This window comes from Vombatus ursinus, unplaced genomic scaffold (genome assembly GCF_900497805.2).
Source record: "Vombatus ursinus unplaced genomic scaffold, bare-nosed wombat genome assembly UNPS02014797.1, whole genome shotgun sequence".
NCBI classification, from domain to species: domain Eukaryota; kingdom Metazoa; phylum Chordata; class Mammalia; order Diprotodontia; family Vombatidae; genus Vombatus; species Vombatus ursinus.
Genome location: NW_020954575.1, coordinates 17655742 through 17669939, shown reverse-complemented (window position 1 = coordinate 17669939; position 14198 = coordinate 17655742). Strand labels below are relative to the sequence as shown.

General features: G+C 44.6%; 1 protein-coding gene across 3 annotated transcripts; it reads right to left on the bottom strand.

The window, feature by feature from the left end:
• Positions 1-238: 238 nt before the first annotated feature.
• KRT36 (keratin 36) lies at positions 239-12424 on the bottom strand. Of its 3 annotated transcripts, none has more exons than XM_027870388.1 (9): positions 12132-12424; positions 10651-10717; positions 4477-5361; positions 3774-3856; positions 2986-3142; positions 1850-2011; positions 1637-1762; positions 1262-1482; positions 239-614 (listed from the first exon to the last, which is right to left on the bottom strand). In XM_027870388.1, exons 3-9 carry the CDS (start codon positions 5089-5091, stop codon positions 437-439), a joined length of 1542 nt encoding a protein of 513 aa, XP_027726189.1. In that variant the 5' UTR covers positions 5092-5361; positions 10651-10717; positions 12132-12424; the 3' UTR covers positions 239-436. The 3 variants fall into 3 exon arrangements, with proteins under 3 accessions (XP_027726189.1, XP_027726190.1, XP_027726192.1); XM_027870389.1 differs by having other exon boundaries at positions 12252-12424; XM_027870391.1 differs by lacking the exons at positions 3774-3856; positions 4477-5361; positions 10651-10717 and having other exon boundaries at positions 12252-12424.
• Between the last annotated feature and the right edge of the window lie 1774 nt (positions 12425-14198).

Genomic DNA, 14198 nt, shown 5'->3' with positions numbered 1-14198 from the left:
TAGGTCTCTGCATCTATCCCCACAGTGCCAGAACATAGTAAACACTTAATGAATGTTTATTGAATTAACTTAAGCTGGAGAGGCAGGAAATTCCTAATGAAGCTCCCACCCCACCTTTTCAAATAGATTAGTGCTTCCTTATTTCACAGCCCCAGGGAAGTGTGGGGGAATGAATAGAAATCACAGAGAATCAGGTTTGTTGTGCCAAAAGAACAAGATTTATTGGAGAAGTTATCAAAGGAGCTTGCTTACAGTTGAAAAGATGCCAAAGCTGGAAACATGATAGAAGAGACATCTTATGAGGAAAAAAAAAAAATAAGTTGCTGGACTTGGGACAGACCCCCTTGGATAATGGTTTCATTGGACAGAGTTTCAGCAGCATGATGAATTTGAGGTTTCCTCCCTGCTCTGTGCCAGGCTGAGACAGCAGGGATGCTTACAAGGGCCGCTGCTGGACATGCTCTCTGGAAGAAATGACTTTGCCATCTTTGATCTCCTCGGTGATCGTGCGGATCTGGGTGCTGACCTGGGAGCCCGTGTTACAGGGGATGCTTGGGGGACAGGGCACACGGAGCAAGGGCTTGTACTCTGTGGCACAGGGGTGGGCAGGAAGCCTGAGGAAACAGAGCCATTGGAAGGTGAATTTCACATCTAGGAACTTGGTCAAGATTCAGGTAAAATGAAAGGGACAACAACTGAGAGATTAGTAAAGGAGAAAATGGCCAGAATAAGTTTGCAGGTTATTGCTGCTTTCTTCTCATGCAAGAGGAAAGTTGGGGCTGGTAGATAGGATTATTGAAAGATTTATAGTACTGTATATGTTGAATAACAATTTTTTTCTTTGTAAAGTATAAAACCCCAGATTTCTTGAAGAACCCTCAAGAGACCTTTGAATTCATTCCTTTATAGCTTGCTCAGAAAGTATCTCATTAACTGAACTCACTCAGTTGTCTCATTTATTGGGGATTGGGTTTCACTAGGCTCGGTACTACAACTAGGATAGGACAACTGGAGCTTTTCCCAGGGTACTAACATCCATGGGCATACTTCTTGTTTTGTGTTCTTTCCCTAGGCCTAAGATCCTCTCAGAGTACCATGCATGCCTGCTGCTACTTCCCACTTCCTCATCCTCCTTTCAGCAATCATGGGCAAGGAGTGGGCTGTATTAAGGGTTCACCAGCCTGCTCTGAGTATCAGAATTTCTAGCTACTGCCCCTACCCATGAGTTTGGCCTTGCCAGTACCCTGGAACACACACTTACTTGCAGTCTTCTCCTTCCAGTAGACGGCGGTATGTGGCAATCTCTGACTCCAGCCGGGCCTTGACATCCAGGAGGACCTGATACTCCTGGTTCTGCCGCTCTAGGTCACAGCGGATCTCTGCCAGCTGAGCCTCCACATTGCCGATCATGCACTGTAGCTGGGCCAGCTGGGAACCATAACGGGCCTCTGTTTCTGCCAGAGTGGATTCCAGGGAATTTCGCTGCAAAGAGAAGATAAGGAAGTCTCATTAGTTCCATTCTAGATTGCTGGGCCTCTTTATGGCAATTCCATTGGGAAGCTCCCTGGGGACAGACTCAGTGGTCACTGAGAAGGCTACCAGTTGTTTCCTAGGAATTCTAGTCCGGACTGCTCACCATGCTGTGCTGGGTCTGCAGCTCAATCTCCAGGGCGTTGACATTGCGTTTCAGCTCAATGATCTCTGTCTGGCAGCACTGGAGCTGTTCAGAACTGGACACCACTTGTTGGTTCAATTCCTCTGTCTAAAACAGACACAAGGCATCAGGGCATGGTCAGGAGGGACAAGAGCCCTCTAAAAATCTCTCTGCTTGCCTCCCCCAGGTACCCACCTGGGTGGTGAACCAGTTCTCCACATCTCTGCGATTATTTTCCACCAGGGCCTCATATTGGCATCTCACATCATTCAAGATCTTGTTGAGGTCCACAGGTGGGGCGGCGTCCACCTCAACATTGAGCCGGTCTCCAAGCTGACTTCGAAGAATGCTGACTTCCTATAATGAGCAGAGTACCAATTAGTTCCAATTCCTAAGCCTGGTCATCTCCACTCCATAGTCCAAACAGGAATATGGTGACTTCCCATAGGGGCCCTCAGAAAGAAACTTAGAACCATGAAAATCTGGAAGACTTAGGTCTTTAGGAGTATCCAGGTGGTGTAGTAGATAGGGCACTGGGTCTAGAGTCAGGAAGACCTGAGTTTAAATCTGGCCTCAGATACTTATTAGCTAGTGACTTTGGGCAAGTCACTTAACCCATTTGTCTCAGCTTCTCAGTCTACAAAATGGGGATAATAATAGCATGTTCTTCACAGGGTTATTGTGACAATCAAGTAAGACAATAATTGTAAATCACTTAGCACATTGTCAGTGCTGAATAAATGTTAGCTATTATTATTATTATAATCCCAATTCTGACACACATTCTCTGTTACCCTGATCAGTCAGTCACTAAGCATTTAATAAGTATCTACTATGTGCCAGGCACTGTGCTAAGCTCTGGGGCTACAAAGAGAGGCAAAAGGTAGTCCCTGCCCTTGAGGAGCTCACAATTTAATAGTCAAGTAATTAACCTCTCAGTGCACTATGCAGGTCTCTTTGACTATGAATTACAGAGGAGGTACCCACCTGCTTTGGATGAGGATGCTCCTCACTAGGAGGGCCGTATGTCAATGAAACCACAAATCCCTCTCCCTATCCAGAACCACAAGATGCTGGAGCCCAAAGGGGCCTTCGGAGGTCATAGAGTCCAGTGGTTCTGAACCTTTGTTGTGTCCTGGACCCCTTTGGAAGTCTGGTAGAGCCTATGGAACCCTTCTCAGAGTCACGTTTGTTGTTAGAGGTTAGTGAAACTAAAGGCCTAATTTTTTTCTTCCCATCCCAAGTTCCCCTCTCTATAGACCTCAGGTTAAGAACCCCTGGGGTAGTTGAAGCCCCTGACTCCTTCATTCTGACATCAGCCCTTTCCTAACCTCCTCATGGTTCTTCTTAAGACAGAGCAGCTCCTCCTTCAGGGACTCAAGCTGCATCTCCAGGTCAGCCTTGAACAGGGTCAGCTCATCTAGGATCCTGCGAAGGCCGTTGATGTCAGCCTCTACCAGCTGGCGCAGGGACAGCTCAGTCTCATACCTACAATTCAAAGTGCATTTATTAAGTGACTATTGCATGCCAGGCCCAGGAAATAGCTAGATTTCATAGGAAAAGAGACTAGGTCTGTGTCTTCATTGATAGAGCTCCCAGATGAGTAAACTTCCTCTGCCAATGGAGGTCAGCAGCACCTCTGCACTTAGGGTCTTAAAGGCTACCTAGACAGCCAAGAGGTGAATGGGATTTGCCCAGAATCACATAGCCAGTATATGTGAGGGGCAAAGCTTCAACCCAGATCTTGCTGGTTCCCAGGCAGGCTATCTATCTACAACACTATAGCTGTCTCTAGCCAACATAAGGAGCCATATATTATACCAGAAATCCCTTCCCATTGTCCTTTGGCTAAAGTCTGATTTGAACATAAAAACACCGCCATATTTTTCATGTAGCTCTTCTCTCTAGACTCTAAAAGGGAGATAGTACTTCCTTTTCTCCATCCCTTTCCCAAAGGGTCTTAGTGTTTCCTACTTTGTAAATCTGTAACTACTTAGAGAGGGTGAGAGGGGTAGGAAGGGTCGTGATAGCCAGAGGAACTCTTTTTTTCAATCTACCAGCTGCCCAAGGCTGGGTATGAAGGGCAAAGTAAGAGCATTTCCCATTGAGTCCCACTCACTTAGTTCTGAAATCATCAGCAGCCAGTTTGGCATTATCAATCTGCAGAACCAGCCTGGAATTTTCAGCCTTGGTCAACAGGATCTAGAAAGCAAGAGGCACCACAGAAGTCAGGGCAAAGGACCAAGTTCCAATCCAAGCACTGCTGAGAGAGAAGAGGCCACCAGAGATAAGCCATCTTTCAGACCATAGTGTACTTCTCCCTGGGTCTTTAGTTGATCCAGCCCTGAGCCCTCCCCTGAGATTCTGAGAAAAGATAGACAGACACCCAAGAGATGATCACATCAGTTTTGGACATTCTTCAGTAATCCTCAAGGTCAACCCCAAGTCAGATATCACTTAGCCTACACTCAGTGTAGCATTGGATGCTACTCAATGGCAGGACTCAATCAATCAATCAAGAATTTAATAAGTGCTTATTAGGAACAAGACACAGTGCTAGGCACTGGAGATACAAATAGAATGAAATGAAATGAAAAATGAAAAAAGCCAATGAGATTATCCGGGAGATAGAGCCCCAAGAGCCAGGTCAACAAAAACTTATTAACCACCCACCATGTCCCAGACACCTCTGCTAAGCTCTGGTTTTCTTCTAACTCTATCTGGAAGGATAGAAGTCAGCTCCCAGCATGCCCCATACAGAAAAGAGGGCTCTATCGTAGGCACATGGCCATTTAGCGATCAGAGTTGCTTTCGTCTATTACCTTCTGCTGGAGATCCTCAATGGTCTTGAAGTAGGACTGATAATCCGGGCAGATATATGGGATCTGAGACTCATACCACTCCCGGATCTTCTTCTCCAGATCTGAGTTTTCCCTCTCCAATTGGCGCACCTTCTCCAGGTAGTTGGCCAGGCGGTCATTCAAGAATTGCATAGTCTCCTTCTCATTGCCATTGAAAACCCCATCACCAGCCCAAAAGCTATTCCCACCAAAGCCAGAGGTGTAGTATCCATTGGACAGGTAGGTGTTGGGCAGATAGCTCCCCAGGCCACAGGAGCCCAGCTTAAGAGAGGAGACTGACCCACCACCACAGGAAATACTCGGAACCCTACAAGAGCCCACAGAGCGGACAGAGGAGATCCGAGAGAAGCCACCACTGGTGCCACAGACTCCCCTGAAAGATCCAGTGGAGAATGCTGGAGCGCAGATTTGGGAAGTCATGATGTTAGGAGGAAAAAACTGCAGTTTAGTTAGCCCAACTTCTGAATTATCCTTCCTCCAGAGAGTACTTATATACACTTTCTGTTGGGTGTTGGCATGTTGGCAAATTGTCTTCTCTTGGGAAACTCTAGTCCCATTTTGGAAGGTTAATCTCATTAGTATGTAATTCTGATAACTATCCGGGATTCCTAGTCTCGTAAAAAGTGTTGAATTTGGTTTGCTAAGTCAGGACTCTATGTGGCTGTCATTCCTTAGTGGAATATGATTTTTATTGCAGCTTCAAAGAGTCATTACATCAGATCCATTAATAGGGAGTGCCTTTATGGGCTAACACACTTGGCTCCTGCCATCTCTTAGGATGCCTCAATGGACTCCATCATTGTCACTTGGTCTTCCTCTTCCCCCTACAATCCCACCTTCACCAAACTGGCATAAGAGAGATAGTGAGGTATGACAGGTAGAGAGATGAATTTAGAGTCAGAAGGATCATTCATAAACCCCCAGCTCTGTCACTTACTAGCTGTTTCAGTCCTAGTTTCCTCATATGTAAAATGGGCATAATAATGCATGTGCCTATCTCACAAAGTCGTTGCAAGGCTCAAATGAGTTGAAATATGTAAAAAGCACTTTTCAAACCTCATTGTGCTATATTATGCTGGTATTATTATTATTATGATTACTATTATGAGAGGCATCATGATAGAGTAGATAGAACTCCTTTAAAAAGCCTTTCACAGCTTGGTTCCAATCTATCCTTCCAGTGTCATTATGCACAACTCTCTTTCCCACACTCCAGAGTATAATCAAATTGGGCTTCTCTTTGCTGTCACCCATGCATTTCATCTTCAGTCTCCATGCATTTGCCCTGATAATTCCTATGCCTGACATGCACCCTTTCCTTACCTCCACCACAAAGAATTCCTTACTTGTTCCAAGATACACGACCATCTACACGATGTCTTCCTGGGTGTCTCAGCTTCTAGTTCTCTCCCTCCCAAACTGCCTTCTTTGTATTTATTCTGCATTTGCATCTATTTTTACTTGTACTTATTCTATATGTGGATATATGTGTACATATTGCCTCCTCCATGGGAAGTAAGGTCCTTTGAAAATGGGGGTTGTGGGGCAACGCAGTGAATAGAGCACCAGCCCTGGAGTCAGGGAGGAGTACCTGAGTTCAAATTCAGCCTCAGATATTTGACACTTACTAGCTGTGTGACCTTAGGCAAGTCACTTAACCCCAACTGCCGAGAGAGAGACAGACAGACAGACAGAGAGAGACAGAGAGAGACAGAGACAGAGAGAAGGAGAGAGGGAGAGAGGGAGAGAGGGAGAGAGACAGAGAGAGAGACAGAGAGAGAGAGAGAGGAGGTTGTTTCATTTTTTTTGGTTTATATGTCCCCAGGACCTAGCAAAGTACCTGGTCCATAGTAGGTGTTTAAGAAATGCTGATTGATTAATTGATTAAACACTTGTACTACCTAGCTCACAAGATCATCAAATGAAATAATTTACATGAAGTGTTTTGTCCACCTTAAAGTGCTATATCAATGGCAACTACTATTACTTTTAGAGGCAATGTTGTACAGTAGGAAGAGTACTGGACTTAGAGGCAGATGCTCAAACCCTGACTCTATACATTATCTGTGTGATGTTGTTAATGTTGTTCAACTGTGTCTGATTCTTTGTGAGCCCATTTGGGGTTTTCTTAGCAAAGATGCTGGAGTGGTTTGCCATTTCCTTCTCCAGGTCATTTTACAGATGAGGAAACTGAGGCAAACAGGATTAAGTGACTTGCCCAGGGTCATACAGATGATAAGTGTCTGAGTGCACATTTGAACTCAGGAAGATGAGTCTTCTTAACTCCAGGCCTTGTGCTCTGTCCACTGTGCCACCTAACTGTCCTATTATCTGTGTGACTCTGAGCAAATCTCTATACTTCTGTCTTCTCATCTATAAAGAGGAAATGGTTAACATCTGCACTACTTACCTCACAAAATTATTGTATAAATGAGTTTTTATTATTATTACCCATGATCCAATTGTTTTATAATTTCCTGTTGCGACCATTGAAAAGTCTATCCATGGGCAGATAGTCAGTCATAGCTTTGAAGGGATAAGGATCATGGACTTAATTTTGGGGAAGGAAGGAAAGGAGTTTTGTGGATTAACCAATCAGTCCATCAATATCAAACATCAATATCCATGAATCATAAAAACAGCAGGGTTTTCTGGGTTCCTGAGCACTTCTCTTTGCCCAGTCACAGCTGTGGCCATTACTCTTACTGGCAGATAATTCTATATTTCCCACCAGTCTCCACCATGTCCCCCTCCCCCATCTGCCTGGCACCTTCTCCCCCTACTTTTAAGCCTCTTTTGTGTATTGTCTTCCCCTCTTATATTGTAAGCACCTGGAGGACAGGAAAACTCTTTCTTTTTTTTTATTTGTATTCCCACCCTTGGGCAGCTAGGTGGTGCAGTGGATAGAGTGCTAGGCCTGGAGTCAGGAAGACCCATCTTCTTGAGTTCAAATGTGGCCTCAGACACTTATCAGCTGTGTGAGCCTGGGCAAGTCACTTAACCCTGTTCGCCTCAGTTTCCTTATCTGTAAAATGAGCTGGAAAAGGAAATGGCAAATCACTCTGGTATCTTTGCCAAGAAAAACCCAAATGAGATCACAAAGAGTCAGATATGATGGAAACAACTTAACAGTAACAATATCCCCAGCCCTTAGCACAGGGCCTGGTACTTAGTAGGCACCTAATAAATGTTAATTGACTGACTACTGAAGGACTGATATAGCCTCCTTCAGAAGAGAGTCTCCTTTCCTGACCACATCTGGTCAGAACACATCTAGCAGTATCATGCTCATTTCTAGATGCCACATTTTAGGAAGGATATGGATAAGCTAGAACATATACAAAGGATGACAAGCAGGGTGGTGAAGATCACTCAGAGCATGTTATTTGAGGATCTGCTGGAGACCTGAGGATGCTTAGCTTGGATAAAAGAAAACTTAATGGGGACTTCAAGTATCTGAAAGGCCAGCAGCTACAAGGATTTGATTTATTTTGCTGGGCCATGGAAGGCACAACAAGGAGAAATGGTTGGAAATCACCAAGAGGCAAATTTATACTTAGATTAGCAATAGCTTCCTCAACATTGTTGTTGTTGAATCATTTCAGTCATGTCTGACTCTACATGACCCCAATTTGAGGTTTTCCTGGCAAAGACACTGGTTTTCCATTTCCTTCTCCACTCATTTTACAGATGAGGAAACTGAGGCAAACAGGATGAAGTGACTTGCCCAGAGTCACACAGCTAATAAGTCTCTGAGGCTGGATTTGAACTCAGGTCTTCCCGATTCCAGGCCTGGTACTCTATCCAGTGTGCTACCTATATGCCCCACAACCCCACCATTAGAGTTTTCCAAAAGTAAAATGGGCTACCCTGGGAGATGATGGATTCTCCTCCTTGGGGGTCTTAGAGCAAAGGGTGGTGGACATTTTCCACTGCAGAAGAAATTTCTGCTTAGGTTCAATCTGGACTAGATGGACATGAACATCTGTGATGAAAGCATGCACTGCTCTCCCAGGGACATTCGGCATTCTGGATCCAGGGATTCTAAACTAGGACAGCCTGACCTCATTACCTATTGGTCCCAGAGCTGGTACTATCTTCACAGCCAGATTCCAAGGACAGTGTAAGGGGACAAATTCCCCTACTTGGCCAAAAGAAAAGCTGCCAGGCAGAGGTGGAGGGGGAAATGAAGGCCTGCGAGGAGGCAGAAAGATTGAACCTGGCTTCAGACATCAACATGAGATTTAGAGCTGCTTTTAAAAAACCATTTGCAAATGCTCACAAACTAAATGTGGTTTGCAAGTGAAGCTTTTATGGCCCATCTATGCCTTTCAAGTTGTAATTTCCCAACCCTTTTAAAGAGTTTTATAAGCTTCTCTCAGGCATTACTCAAGGACTGTAATGTCCACACCTAACCCTGTCCTGTGGGTATCTCACTAGAGCTACTCAGCTCCCCACCCAGGAAGGACCAATAAAGGGTCCAGTGGTTCTCCTTTATGACAGCTTCCTGCTCATGGGAACAGGAGAGGCCAGAGTTAACCCTTCCAATCCAGGTCTAAAGCTAGAATCAGGTTTACAGGCAGACCACTATTTAGAGGTAGAAGAGATCTTGGAAGTCATCTATCCCAATCCCCTCATTTTACTGATGAGGAAACTTGAGGCATGGAGAGGTTATATGACATACCCAGGGTCACACCACTAGTCATGTGAGGTGGGATTTGAATCCAGGGCTTTCTGATTCTAAGGGCAAAGTCCTATCCACTACACCATACTGCCTCTCAAAATTTCTCCAACAGTTCAGCCCCAGCAAGATTTTAACTAAAAATGACTGGTTTAAAAAATCAGTATTCTCATCCCTAACTTAAACCTGAGATTTATCTAGGCCCACTGTAAAGGATAAATCTTTCATAGAAAGTGTTGGCTAGCATATTATCAAATGGTATCCTTCCCTGATTGCAACGTCTTTTGCTAAGATTCTTTGTATCAGTCTGAGCAAACCTCCCCACCCCCAGCTCCCCCCAACCCCCACCCCCACCTCACACCTCCTTGGAGATTTCTGTAAACCAGGAACCTGAAACTATTGTTGAATCATTTCAGCTGTGCCCAATTCTTCATGACCCCATTTGGAGTTTTCTTAACAAAGATATTGGAGTGGTTTGCCATTTCCTTCTCCAGTCCATTTTACATATGAGGAAATTGAGGCAAACAGGGTTAAGTGACTTGCCTAGGGTCATATAGCTAGTAAGTGTCTGAGGCCAGATTTGAACTCACGAAGATGAGTCTTCCTGACTCCAGTCAGGGCACTCTATCTACTGTACCGCCTAGCTGCCCTAAGCTGAGACTAGCTTACCCATAAGCCTTTGCACTATTCCTCCACTTTAATGTATGTGTCCATAGTTACCTAGGTGTAACTCTTCAGGCTACCGTGTATCATTTTAAAAGCCCCACTAGAAAAGAGTTGCCTTTCTTTTTCCTCATAATATTCTCATTCATTGTCATTCTCACTCTAACTCTCTATCCCTGTTAACTGTTTGTGTGTCTGTCTCTCTGTCTCTCTCAGAGCACAGGGCATGGTAACAAATCACCAATTCCCTCCTCCCTGCCCTCCCTCCCATCCTTTTAACTTTTCACTCCCTCTCCTCCTGGTCTGAGGACCTCCATCTGAAGGTAAGGGTTCCTAGGGAGCACAAAACTTTGGACCACCTTTTCATTGTGTTCAAGGTTTGGATGGTTTATGCCAAGCGGGGACCAGGGGTCCTTCTTTAACTTGTCACCATAAGCCTAGAGAAAAAATGAATTCTCTAGTCTCTTGATATCCATTTCTATGTTTCAAGAACCCTTGAGGATATTGTGTGTGTGTGTATGTATGTGTGTGTGTATGTGTGTGTGTGTGCATAACAGAAAATAACAGAGCCCAAAGCTAAAGTACAGAGGTGTTGGCTATCCCAGCCTGAGCAAACTATGGTACTGAATGCCCTCAATTACCTCTTAATGGGTACCAATGTTCCGAGGATCATTTAACAAATCATTTCCCAGAAACAAATATTTTAGATAATTTTCTCAGTATGGAAAGGCAGCAAGGGATAGTGGAAAGGACACTGGCTCTGGGTTAGAGGACCCAAACTGACATCTCACCTCTGATGCCTACAACCCGTGTGATCTTGGGTAAGTTATTTCTGTTTCTCGAGCTTCATGTTCTCATCTGTGAAATGGGAAGGTTGGACTAAGCCAGGGTTTTTAATCTGGGGTCAAGGGGACAACAACACACAAAAGGCTTATGAACCTCTAGCTCTACACACATGATCCTATGGTCCAGGATGCTACCATTTGGCTTCAATTCATTCTAAAATAATTAGATTCTTGTGGGCTATTGTCCTGTTCAACATACACCTTCCTGTTCCATGGCTACCTTTGTCCATGCTCAAGGATGGATCTAGTTCCTTATCCACCAACATCATGAGTTCCTTTGGGTCTCACATCATCCCTCTAGGACTCTAAAAAGTCCTCCCTTTACTTTTCCCCCCATTCAGCTGCTTTTCTCTTACAGAACACAGATACTCTTTCCTCTTCCCTTGCTTTATCCATGCCATGGTCCTGAGGATTTATGTTTCAGACTCTGTAAATTGTGGCCCAAAATACTGCATTTATTTATGCCTTAGGATTTGTCAAATGTTTGAAATACATTATTTCATTGGTTTCTCACAATACCCCGGAGGCAGCTACTATTAGTGTCCTCATTGCACAGATAAGGAAACTGAGACTCAGAGAGTAAAAGTGACTTGCCCAGGGTCACTCAGCTAACAAGTGACCGAGGCAGGTCTTCCTGAGGCCAAGTCCAGCACCCTCCCCACCAGTCCAACCCCATCATTTTACAAATGAAGAAACTGAGGCCCACAGAAGTGAAGTAACTTGTCCAAGGTCATATGAAGTAAATGAAGGACAGTAACAGAGCTAGGATTCAAACTCAGATTCTCTGATTCCCATTCCAGGTAAGGCTCTTTCCATTAGGCCACACTGCTCCATATTCCTTTTTTTTCTCCACAGCTAAACCTTCTTGCCTTTTTCTCACCCACTAAACCCAATTCATAGCATGCTAATGCTTCTGGAAGCTTTGACTCCTCATCCCTCCCCATAATCCCCACTCCCTTCCTCACCAGTCTCCATGGCCTGCCATCATTCTGGCTTCCTCAAGTGAATAGCTCAGATGCTCGCCTTCCTTAGGGCAAGAAAAGTCAGGCCTATCTCTAATTCGTGGACTTTACCCTTCCCCACACTCCAGGTCTCCATGGGTTCCCATTGCTTACATGGAACCTGGGCCCAACAGATAAAGCAAGTAAAAAGAGAGGAGCACTACCAAAATAAGTCAACATGCTCATGGGTACATCTTTGTTTCCTAGGATCATAGATCTGGGGCTAGAAGGGACCTTGGAGGCAAACTCTAGCATCTTGTGGTAGGTCTTCCTATTCCCCACAATCTTCTCCCAGTGCTAGTAGCTTGCACACAAACATACACGCGCATGCACATGCACACACATGTATGCACGTACACATGCACACACATAAACTCACATTCTCACATGCAGACATAAGCACACACACTAAGTGGATTTACTTACATCTCAACCTCCTTTGGCAGGCCGGTGATTCTTCTACCACTTCAGACTCCAGCTCCAACCTGCCTCGCTTGCTTAGAAAAATCCTCGGAGAATTGAACCCCATACAGCATCCTTACTCACCTCTCCAGGTTCTTCCCTTCCTCGTCTTCAGGCTCCCCCTCTGACACTGTTCCATCTCTCACCATGGGAGATGCCATGGCCTTCTTCCTTACAAGATCACCCGTACCCTGCCCTTTTCTCTCTTCCCAGCACTCTCCCATATGTCTTTCAGCCTGGGACCTATTCGTTCCTTTATTCCCCACCTTCTCCCCCCACCCAGATTTTATGGACGAACACACTCCTCAGCTATCATTTCTTTCACTAATGTGCTTGGGGAACCTGTGGTTTTGAAAGATGTAAAAGTAGGCCAGACTGCCATAAGAAGGTCACGGGTTTCAATCAGCTGGTCCCCTTTGATTCAGGCACCACTTAGCATCTTCCTCTTTTGACTGACCTCATTAACAGGAGTTTACTGGGGGGTGGGATGCAGCCTGTCTGTCCATCTTCCAACCAACATCAGCCTAGAAATCAAATAAGATGGCTACAGACTATAATTACCATTTTTTTAAACCAGGAATTTTACTTTCAAATGATCTGAGATGCCCAGATGAAAGGCATCATAGAAGCTTCAGTGTTATTAAGGCCATTCATAAAAACAAGACAGAAGAGTTAATAGGCATCCTAGGCCAACTTCCCAAATTGGTAAGCCCCTGCAGGTGCCTGAACCAGACTCTGTAATGCCCACCCACCCTCCCACCTTCCCTCAAACACTTCAGGAGAGCTGAATGGGAGGGACTTAGTGGGGGTGCAATGGAGCCAGCTAGGGCCAGCTCCCCAGAGGCCACTGCTAAATTTTCAGTGTCAGCATTTGCACCTCAGAAATCAATGATCTCTACAAATCAGGGCTTGATTCATTGCTTTCTTGATTGCTCAGACTTGATTGTTTAGACTACTACTAGGTTGTAAGTAGCAGAGTCAGGATTTGAACCGAGATCCTAATCTAGTACTCCTACCATTGAATCACTAGGACTGAAGAAGAAAGACCAGAAGATCATAGATTCAGAACTGAAAGGTATCTCAGTGGACTTCTAGTCCAACCTCCTCATTTTACAGATGAGGAAACTGAGGCTCAGATGAGGAAAGAAAGGGCTTGCCCAGGATCACACAGCTGGATATCTCTAAAGTGAGATCAATCATACAAAGTGTTAGTAGTGCAGATTAAACTTAAAAATGTGTGTTTGCATCCTTTATTTTTTTTTTTTTTTGGTTAAACATTTACCAGTATATCCCTGGATGTAAATTTAAAGTCCAAACTCACAAGAAAAGTTTCACAGAGGTCTCTCTTCTATTCTCTGTGACTGCTACCGCATGGGAGGTCCATTCAGGGATCAGGTTTAAGACTGGAAGGGACCTTAGAGACTATTTAATTCAACTTCTTCATTTTTTCAGGAGACGAAAATGAGTCCCAGGAAGGTGAAGTTCTCAAGGATCACAGGTTGTAAGTAGCAGAGTCAGGATTTGAACCAAGATCCTAATCTAGTACTCCTACCATTGAATCACTCGGACTGAAGAAGAAAGATCAGAAGATCATAGATTCAGAGCTAGAAGGAACCTCAGTGGACTTCTAGTCCAACCTCCTCATTTTACAGATGAGGAAACTGAGACTCAGATGAGGAAAGAAAGGGCTTGCCCAGGATCACACATCTGGGTATCTCTAAAGTGAGATCAATCATGCAAAACCAAAGATGTTAAAGACAGAAAGAAAGATCCTATTTACACCAGAAAATTTCCAGCAGGACTGCTCATGTTCATGGTAGCAAAGAACAGGAAAACAAAGTATAGACAATGGGAGAAACAGGAGCAACTAGTTGATGCAGTGCATAGTGTTGGGCCCAGAGTCGAGAGCACTCATCTTCCTGAATTCAAATCTGGCCTCAGACACTTCCTAGCTGTGTGACCCTGGACAAGTCACTTCACCCTATTTGCTTCAGTTTCCTCATCTATAAAATGAGCTGGAGAAGGAAATGG